Below are 10,648 nucleotides of genomic sequence, written 5' to 3' on the forward strand. Positions count from 1 at the left end.
TCCTTGTTCTTAGGAAATAAACATTGAACTCTTAATGTATTAAACGTCTTGATATATACAGTGTACTGTCACACAGTTCAGAAAACTCATGTATGTGAATTATATAACTATAGTTACATATATGCACCTATGTATACCATATGTGCATATGTTTGTGTATACAATCAGAGAGATAAAGCAACTACTCTGGCAAAATATTAAAAATTGGTGAATCTAGGTAAAAAGTGTATAGCAATTCTTTGCGACTTTTACATTTCTGAACTTATTTCAAAGTTTAAAAGTTCAAAAAAGTTTTTTTAAACTTTTTATTATTTTAATCAACATTTAAAAAATATATAATTGAGATGGAGGTCTCACCATGTTGCTCAGGCTGGTTTTGAACTCCTGGGTTGAAGCAATCCACCTGCCTTGGCCTCCCGAAGTGCTGGGATTAGAGGCATGAGCCAGCACACCCACCCTCAAAAAATTTTTGAAAACATTTTAAACAGTGTTGAAAATGTTTTAAAACATTGAAATAGAGATCGCGTGCAGCTTGTTAGCTGTGTCGGCTGAGAGGTCTGGAAGGGCTGGGCTTGCGAGAGGATCAACATGCCTCTGGCTAGAGATTTATTACATCCGTCCTTGGAAGAGGAAAAGAAAAAACATAAAAAGAAACGCCTAGTGCAAAGTCCAAATTCTTACTTTATGGATGTAAAATGTCCAGGTTGCTACAAGATCACCACGGCTTTCAGCCATGCTCAGACAGTGGTTCTTTGTGTAGGTTGTTCAACAGTGCTGTGCCAGCCTACAGGAGGAAAGGCCAGACTCACAGAAGGGTGTTCATTTAGAAGAAAGCAACACTAATGAGCCAAACAGCTTCCTGAATTTGTGTTATCTCACAGAAAACCTTATCATAAGTTCCATAATTCTAATTAATCTACCAAGATAATGTAATTATATTTGGTTTTATAAGGTATACAACAGTGAACTCCTATTTTGGTGTCAGTTTTTCAATAAAGTTTTGATTATGGGCAAAAAAAAATTGAAATAAATTTATCATAGGGTAGATGCTTCAGCTCGGTGGCTAGTAGTCTTTTTTGTAAAGTGTCAGATAGTAAACTTTTTGGGCTTTGTGGGACACATTGTTTTCGTCACAACTACTTAACTTTGATGTTGTACCATGAAAATAGCCGTAGATTATAAACAAAAAAATGTGCATTGTTGTGTGCTAATAAAATGTTATGTAGGGACACTGGAAGTTGAATTTCACACAGTTTTTACATGCATGAAACATTATTCTTCTTTTGGATTTTTAAAACCATTTCAGGCCAGGCATCGTGGCTCACACCTGTAATCCCAATACTTTGGGAGATCCAGTCAGCTAGATCACTTCAGCCCAGGAATTTGAGACCAGCCTGGGAACATGGTAAAACCCCATCTCTATTAAGAGAAAAGTACAAAAAATTAGCTGGGCATGGTAGTGCACCTGTAGTCCTAGCTACTCAGGAGGCTGAGGTGAGAGGATTGCTTGAGCCAGGGGAGCTGAGGTTTCAGTAAACTATGAACATGCCACTGCACTCCAGCCTGGGCGACAGAGCAAGACCCTGTTTAAAAAAAACCCCGAAACATTTGAAATGTAAGTCTTTTCTTAGCTTGTGGGCCTTGTTAAAAATAAGCCATGGGCTATATTTGGCTTTACAGATAGATACTAGGCAGGTAGATAGATAAATGGAATAGATAGACAGTAGATAGATAGAATAGCTAGCTAGATGATAGATCAATAAATGGAACAGATAGATGAAAAGATAGATGATAGATATAAAATAGCTAGATAGTTGATAAATATATAGATAGCTGGATGGACTAGATAGATGATAGAGAAATGGAATAGCTAGATAGATGATAGAATAGATAGATCCATCGATAGATGATAGATGAAATAGATAGATGGAATAGATAGATCAATAAATTGAAAGATAATAGATTGATAGATGGATAGACAACAGATAGAGTTTACTGACCCTTAATTTTGAGGCTTTCAAAGATGAAAGGGAAAGTTTTTGGAATAATTTTTATTTACCAAATTTTAAAAACTCTGCTTGTTTTATTATTATTTTGTATGACTAGGGATTGGGATGATGGTCTTATAGGATGTTTAATAAGCTGGACTTTTTGTGGCTGACTCTACCCACTCACTCTCTAATCTTAGGCATGGAACTGATGACTTTTTTTCCTTTATCATAAGAGCTATCTCCTAATGAAATCACTGGCATTGAAGCTTTGTGTTGGCCAGTTATGACTGTCTTTCATTTGCAGCATGTAAAACTCATAAATGTCAAGACCTCCCTTACTTCCTCAATGTGTAACTAGTAATACATACATGAATAATAAAATCATCCATTATGCCAAGCAACCTTTGAATCACATTGCTCCTTGGACTCCTGTTGCCTCTTGGAAATGGAATTTCTATTTTTACCAGGAAAATCATGTACGTGATGCTCCTGTGTGTGACTTGGAGACTTCTGTTTTTTGTTATTTGTTTTTTTTTTTTTTTTGAGATGGAGTCTTACTCTGTCACCTAGGCTAGAGTTCAGTGGTACAATCTTGGTTCACTTCAACCTTTGTCTCCTGGGTTCAAGTGATTCTCATGCCTCAGCCTCCTGAATAGCTGGGACTACAGGCGCCTGCCACCATGCCCAACTAACTTTTTGTATTTTTAGTAGAGATGGGGTTTCACCATATTGGCCAGGCTGATCTCGAACTCCTGACTTAGGTGATTCAACCACCTTGGCCTCCCAAAGTGCCGGGATTACAGGCGTGAGCCACCATGTCCTGCCCTAGACTTCTGTTTTAATAATGTATGATGACCATCACATGTGACCACAATTGGATTCAAAGGGGATAACACAAATGCTTGTGGAGAGATGAATTACAGACAGGCAATCCTTCTTAGTTGGTCATGGGCTTCCCCTCTGCCTTGCATGGAGGTGCACTTACTGATAAAACTCTCATAGACTTGAGGGGTCTTGTAATCCACTTACAATCTGTGCAAGATCCTGCAGAGCCAATGCATCCTATTTCTCTACATTTTAAATTTTTAATAAAAAGTCACTTCGTGGTTTAAAACAATGAATTGCGTTGGCATCATTTCCCAAAGCTGAAAATGCACAGTGCATTGCCCTGTGGTCTTGCTTCTTTAATTGAATCCGTCTCAAAACAAACAGAGCTGAGCAGCATCTGCTGTTATTATAACTGAGCCGGTTTCCCTTTACAGGTGCACACTGATTGTTCATTTCCCCCTCTCAAAATATTTCTCCATCTCTGTTATTTGTCAAAAATATATACAGAAAAGAATCAGTGGAGAATTGAACTTCAAAAGAACAAACAAGGTAGATCTGAGTTTTTCTGGCGTCTGTCAGCTGGAGGAGGACTGTGGTCACAGGTGGTGTCACGCTGGTATTCTCTGAAGTTGTTTGGCACAGAGTGTAGGGCACCATTTCTTCTTTAATGCATTTGTCAAAATTGCATCCAATTCTTTCACCAATGCAGTCAATAATCTGACTTTTTCTTTCCCCCTCTTATTTATATCTATTTTAAGTACTTTTCTGAATAAATAGGTTGACGGAAAAATTCACAGCAGGAGATGGCTATTTAAACATAGAACAGAGAGAGGCAGGGATGCAGGTAATTCTATATGAATTTATGGCAACACCTAACTTAATAGTCTAGAAGATTTAATACATGTACATGTTTTGAAAGCATTATTTTGAAAGTTAAGGCACTCATCTCTATCAGTAAATTTTCCTCCCTCCCTCCCTCCCTGCCTCCTTCCCTTCCTCCCTCCCTCCTTCCCTTTTCTCTTTCTTTCTTTCTTTTTTGGCAGGGTCTCACTGTCATCCAGGCTGGAGTGCAGTGGTGCGATCACAACTCACTGCAGCCTTGAACTCCCAGGCTCAAAATATCCTCTCCACTCAGCTTCCTGAGTAGCTGGGACTGCAGGTGCACACCACGACGTCCAGCTAATTTTTTGTAGAGATGGGGTCTCAATATGTTGCCCAGGCTGGTTTTGAATTCTTGAGCTCAAGCAATCTTCCCACCTCAGCCTCCCAAAGTGCTAGGATTACAGGTGTGAGTCATGGCACCCAGCCTCTGTAGGTAAATTTGCAACATGAAAATACATACTCAATTATAGACAACTATTCTTTATGTTAATGAAGAGAAATGGAGCTGCAGATGTTACTACATGGCTAATTAAACATTATTTTGATTTTATCTTTATTATTTATTAATACTTCAATGATTTGTTCCTCATTGAATATTTTCCCTTTAATTAATTTTATTTTATAAGTAATAGTTTTTTATCCTCTGAGGAAACAGCCCTTAATTAGACAAGAGAGGGGCATAGGTATCCTACACTTGGAAATATGAAGTGGAAATTGTTTGGCGATAAAGAAATAGCTGTCTGTTTAAAAAATTATTTTATTTTCCCAGTTTTTATAGAGACAGGGTCTTGTGATGTTGCCCAGGCTGGTCTCGAACTCCTGGCTTCAAGCAATCCTCCCACCTTAGCCTCCCAAAGCACTGAGATTACAGGCATGAGGCACAAAGAATAGCTATTTTCTTTGTGAACTGCTCAGTAAAAAACAGGTTCAATTCAAAATATGAAGTTCTTCTCCTAGAAGGAAATTCAAGATATTAACCTGTATGTTTATGGTGTCTTCCCATGAAACAATGAACAGGGAAACAAAAAGATAAGTATTTGAAATAAAAATGTATTTTCAACTCTTCATATATTCCTTAACTCTTGAGAGGCAAAGATTACTTTGTGATTGGAGTAGAAGAATTTCCCTTTCCTCATGACTTCTCTAGTTTTCTAAGGCAGAAGTAATTCAGAGGTTAAATTACCTCGGAAGAGGAATTTTGTTGTGGTTTCCTGGAAGGGGTTGGTCACAGAAAACTCCAGCATCACATCTCATACATACGACCAGAGCAATGAATACAAAAGCTATAGACATCAGCCCATGCCCTTAATAAGTTGCATTGATTGGACAAGGAAAATACTGGCACAAGAAATGTCTAGCTGCACTTGGGGAGGGGTTGATGGTCATAGCTACTTAGCAAAGAAGATATTTGTTTACGGGATGTTATGAGGGGGGTCCTCCCAAGTGGTGGGAATGACAAAAGTGAAGGACTCTGCAGTGAGCACTCCTAGAATGCTTTGGAAACAGGAGAGAGAGTGTGTGTAGGGTGCACAGTGATGTTTCCGGCATTCTAAACTTTAGATTTTGAGGATAATTAAATTGCATCAGGGAGAATAAACAATGTCTCCTGTGTAAAGGTATAACGTCCACCGGAAGGCCAAGTGTTGTGGCTTACACCTGTTATCCCAGTGCTTTGGGAGGCCAAGGCAGGAGGATTGCTTGAGACCAGCAGTTCAAGACCAGACTGGGCAACATAACTAGACCCCATTTCTACAAAAAATTAAAAACCTTAGTTGGGTGTGGTGGCATGTGTCTTCAATCCCAGCTATTTGGGAGGCTGAGGTGGGAGGATCACTTTAGCCCAGGAGTACAAGGTTGCAGTGAGCACCATTTATATCTTAATTCTCCATGGCAAGCAGGTAGGCTGCCAACTTAGAGGAGAGCATTGCCAGGGGATGTGGTACTACTTTCAGAATAGGATTAAAACAGAAAAATGCAGTGCAGTAAAATTTGGCTACACTTGCTCCCAGAGTGGAAATGTTTATGCCTTCACGTAGCAACACGGAACCACAGTGCCATAAAACACAGTGCTTGATTCACACATTCTGCACAGAGTGTGAGAGTGTTTATCACAATTAGACTGATTGCTGGGGAAGAAGTGAGGAATTGCGTGGGATGCTGTTAAAACCGTTCGCATCCTGCCCGCATCGGGAAACAGTGTCAACAATGTGAATGCTTCAGAGACCTTGCTGGATGCAGTTTGGGGTATTGAGTGTAATCCCTTGAACATGGTGTACATCTGACATGAAAATCTGGATGCTACCTCCCTGGAGAAGGATGCATTACCATTTGGCAAATGTGGTTGTTTTTCCCTGCACCCACACCCCTTATTTTTCATCTTCCTAGCTGAGGAAGCATTTCTTCTCTTTTCCCTTACTTATTTCAATTCCAAATCATGTTAATGAGCACAGGCCAAATGGAAACAATAAAAAGGTCAGTGGAAGAAGTAAGAATATAAAGGAATATAAAGATGAACTGCTGCCTGGGGATTGATGATTGTTTTTGTAGAGCTAATGTTCTCTGTCCTCTAGCCCTTTGAAAGAAAAACACCCCTTATCACTTGCCAGTTGGCTAAGGGGGGTTTTCTTTCTGTGGGTTCCCTTGAGAATATTATCAGTGGGTAGAAAATAAACACAAAGGGAAAAACATTTCTTTTTTGTTGTTGTTGTTGCATTTTGAGTCAGGGTCTTACTCCGTCACTCAGGCTGGAGTGCAGTGGTGCAATCATGGCTTACTGCAACCCCAACCTCCTCGGCTGAAGTGATCCTCCCATCTCAGCCTCTTGAGTAGCTGGGATTACAGGTATGCACCATTATGCCTGGCTATTTTTTTTCTTTCTGTAGAAACTGGGCCCAGGCTGATCTTGAACTCCTGGCTTCACGTGATCCTTCTCCCTTGGCCTCAAGGTGCTGAGATTATAGACATGAGCCACTGCATCTGCTGGAAAAACCATTTCCTAAAATAGACTCATGAAGCACCTAGAAGTGTTTATTCTAGTATAGCGTTTCCTAAACTTTAGCCTCTAGAATACCTCGTTCACTCCTTTTGTCTTCACCTAACGCCACCTTGGCTACTGTTTCTGCTGAAAGAAAGTTGTGAGCCAAAGCTCTGCTCTGTATTTGTGAGAGAGATGGTGGTAGCAACTGAGGGCATTGTTTTTGATGTGACCTGCAAAAAGAAGACGCCTCTTTGAGTAAGGGATTTGCTGATAGTTCATGAGTAGTGTAGATATCAACCAGGGTTGATAGCATGGAGCTGTCCACGGTCCTACTCTCTATCCACTGTAAAAACCCCACCAAGGGGCTCCAAAACATTTCTCGGATAGGAGAGATGGCATGAGGGATTCTACCTGCAAGCCCACAGATGGACTGGCATTTGGAAGAACTGACATCTTCCTTCTATCCCAAGATACTAAAATGGAATAAGATAATTTTGTCCCGAGAGTGCAACACAGCATGATGAAAGACACAAATGGCCCATTAGTTGGGGAAAGTTGGAAAGATTTTACAAAGTACACAAAGCTTGAAACAGGCGTAGAAGTATCAGAATATGACTAGAATTTTGACTGATAAAAAAGTAGATATATTTTTGGCAAGGTAAGAAATACATGAAGTTAGGATATGTTAAATTATACCTATGTTTCAGAAAATGGCATATATAGTAAAATTAGTAGAACATCTTTAGTTCACATTTTTTCTTTTCTTAAAATATCAGCAATGTTTCTTAAATAGTTACTGTTGATTGGAAACGCTATGAGTATTTCTAAAATGCGCTAATTCCTTCTTTCATTATTTTGTCATATGTATTTGTGTTCTTTTTAAAACTATTTTTAACTGTTTTTCATTTTGAAGTCACTTTAGATTTACAAAAAAAATTACAAAATGGCACAGAGAATTCTAGTATTCCCTTTGCACAGCTTCCCCTAACATTGGTGTTTCAAATAACCACAGGAAAATTTTTGAAAGTAGGAAATTAACACTGTTGTCACACTGCCAACTAATCCACAGACATTGAAATTTCTCCGATTGTCCCGCTAACATGGTTTTTCTGTTTTAATGTTCTTCCAGGAGCCACATTGCATTTACTGTCATACTTCCACAGTGTAATTCCATCTGGGCCATGTCCTTAGTTTTTGTCTCTCATGATCTTGAACTTTTGGAAGGATACAGACCAGTTATTTTGCAGAATAGCCTCCAATTTGTCTTCATCTGGTGTTTTCCCATCAGATTAGATTGAGGTTACACATATTTGGCTGGAATACCACAAAGGTAATGTTGAGGTCTTCTCAGAGCATCGTACCAATGATGTTGATATGTCTTATTATTGGTGATAACTTTGATGATTTGGTTAAACATGGTACCCATTGGGCTGCTTCATTGAAGCTACTGTTTTCTCCTTTGCAAGCAGTAGATACTCTGTGGTTACTTTGAGAATACACACGTTTCCTGTTTTTCCTGTTTCTCCTCATATAGTCAAATGTTTCTTTTAGCTTCTGTGGGCAACTCTTGCCTGAAATAATGATTATGATTTTCCAGTTCCACTATTCCTTCTGTATTCTATTGGAACTCTACTTTCATGGAGAGGTTTACCTTCTTCCTCATTCATTTATCCATTCAATTAATTATTTGTATCACCATGGGCTCAGGAATAACAACTTTTTAATGTGTGTAATATCTTACTATTAGTATTTGTTTTCTTGTTCCAGTTTTCCCAGATTAGGACACTGGGAGCTCTTCCAAGCTTCACATTCCATGTGAATGTTCATTGCGGCACTATTCACGATGGCAAAGACATGGAATCAAGCCAAATTTCCATTAATGGTGGAGTGGAAAAAGAAAATGTGGTGTACATACATCATAGAATATTATGCAGCCATAAAAAATGAGATGATGTCCTTTGTAGGGTCATGGATGAAGCTGGAGGCCATTATCTTTAGCAAATTAACACAGGAGCAGAAAACCAAATACTGCATGTTCTCACAAGTGGGAGCTAAAAGATGAGAACACATGGACATGTAGAGGAGAACAATACATACTGGGACCTACTTGAGGGTGGATGGTGGAGGAGGAAGAGGGTCAGGAAAAATAATTAATGGATACTAGGCTTAATAGTTGGGTGATAAAATAATCCATGTGACAAACCCCCATGACACAAGTCTACCTGTATAACAAACCTGTGCAGGTATCTTTGAACTTAAAAGTTAAAAAACAAGATTCCTTCTCTACATTCTTAAAAAGAATACAGCAACATTGCTTAACCTGTTTTTCTTTGTGATTGTGATTACAACATGAGAAGACTGAAGTAGGTGTCAGTACAACAGCAGTCTTTGTGGCACCTAAGGGCTGTTTCAGAATGCTTCCAGACTTTGTTGCTTTAATAATTTTTTGAATCACTGTGTTCCCTCTTCCTCCTCATTCTTTTTTTAAGTCATCAAATTTCACCACTGTCAGCCTCCCTGCCATAGTTCATCTTTGTTCTGATTTTATATGTTACTGACTGATAAAGGTGTGAGGGTAACAGCCCCATTTCCTCCAAGGTAAAAGTCATAGACTTGTGATAGATTGCTTGAACCACTCTTGCTTTTTTCTGTCCTTTGCCTGTATTTGGCTGTGCTGTATCACATCAGACACCCAGCCGAGATAGAGTTCTCCTCTGTAGGATACTTCCTTTCTGTTTTCTGCCTTTTCAATAACATGAGATAGGTAGACAACATGTCACTTAGAGAGTTATATGCCAGCATTGCACACACAAATTATTTAATCAGAACTAAAAAGAGTGGAAGTAATATAGATTGTATCATGAATAGAAGGCAAACAAGTGCCTGCTAGATTAAAAGAAAGGCAAAAGAGCTTAGACACATATTCCAGCAGTAACGTTCTGCAATACTTGAAAATATAATGATGCTTTACTGAATATGCCCATAAACAGCACAGAGCTAAGTGGTATTTGGAAGCAGACCTTTGGATGGGATAAGAATGATCTCTCACCTACCCCAGATGGTAAGGGAAATATCTCAAATAGCAATTGTAATCTGCTAGGCCACAGTGGAGGGAAGAAATTAGGTATGTGCCCAGGCAGGATGACCTTTCTTGTTTTCTGTACCATGCTGCATATTTCCTACCAATGCAGTGGGGAAATATCTGCAGTATCTATATTATTTATTATTATATAGAGATCAATGATATTTTATATTATTATATTATTAATCAATTATTATTTTACTAATTATGATTACATATTTATATAATTATACAATGTATGGAATACATATAGAATATACAGAATAGAATAGATATGATAATATATAGAATAGAATACGATATAATACATATAGAATAGTATATATATTCCCTATTAGAATTCTATTAGAATAGAATATAGGTGAGAATATACATAATAGAAGATATTATTAGATATATTATATAATATGTAACACATATTCTATTTTATATCGATATATAAAATACAAAAATATGTATAACATATGAGATACATGTATAACATATAATATACATGTATAATGTATATTGTATATAATGTATAATGCATATTACATATAACATAAAATTTTATATACAACAAACATTACACATATTTTAACATATTATGTATTTTAATATAATATACATTATATTTTTGTATCATACATATTTTATATATAAAATACATACTATGTATTTTAATATATATTTAAATATATAATGTATTTTATATATAAAATATGTACTATGTAAATATATGTAATAATGTATATAATGTATATTATATATAAAATATGTACTATGTATATATAAAATAAATACTATGTATTTTAATATATATAAAAATATATATAAAAATAATATATAATATATAATACATATATATAATAATATTAAATATAATACATATTAAAATACATAGTATGT

At 37.2% G+C, this 10,648-nt stretch overlaps 1 protein-coding gene and 1 long non-coding RNA gene across 2 annotated transcripts in view; both read left to right on the forward strand.

The window, feature by feature from the left end:
* The first annotated feature begins 523 nt into the window (after positions 1–523).
* On the forward strand, positions 524–1,021 carry LOC116556606 (40S ribosomal protein S27-like). The gene has a single exon (XM_032285848.1). The coding sequence runs from the start codon at positions 589–591 to the stop codon at positions 841–843; it is 255 nt and encodes an 84-aa protein (XP_032141739.1). The 5' UTR covers positions 524–588; the 3' UTR covers positions 844–1,021.
* A 2,296-nt stretch (positions 1,022–3,317) lies between these two features.
* LOC116556521 overlaps positions 3,318–10,648 on the forward strand; it is a 16,764-nt gene continuing 9,433 nt past the window's right edge. The window contains exon 1 of the long non-coding RNA XR_004271056.1: positions 3,318–3,663. This is a non-coding gene — a long non-coding RNA (uncharacterized LOC116556521). The remainder of the gene's footprint in view (positions 3,664–10,648) is intronic.

Source organism: Sapajus apella, unplaced genomic scaffold (assembly GCF_009761245.1).
Source record: "Sapajus apella isolate SASKATOON/1434 unplaced genomic scaffold, GSC_monkey_1.0 scaffold17, whole genome shotgun sequence".
Taxonomy (NCBI): domain Eukaryota; kingdom Metazoa; phylum Chordata; class Mammalia; order Primates; family Cebidae; genus Sapajus; species Sapajus apella.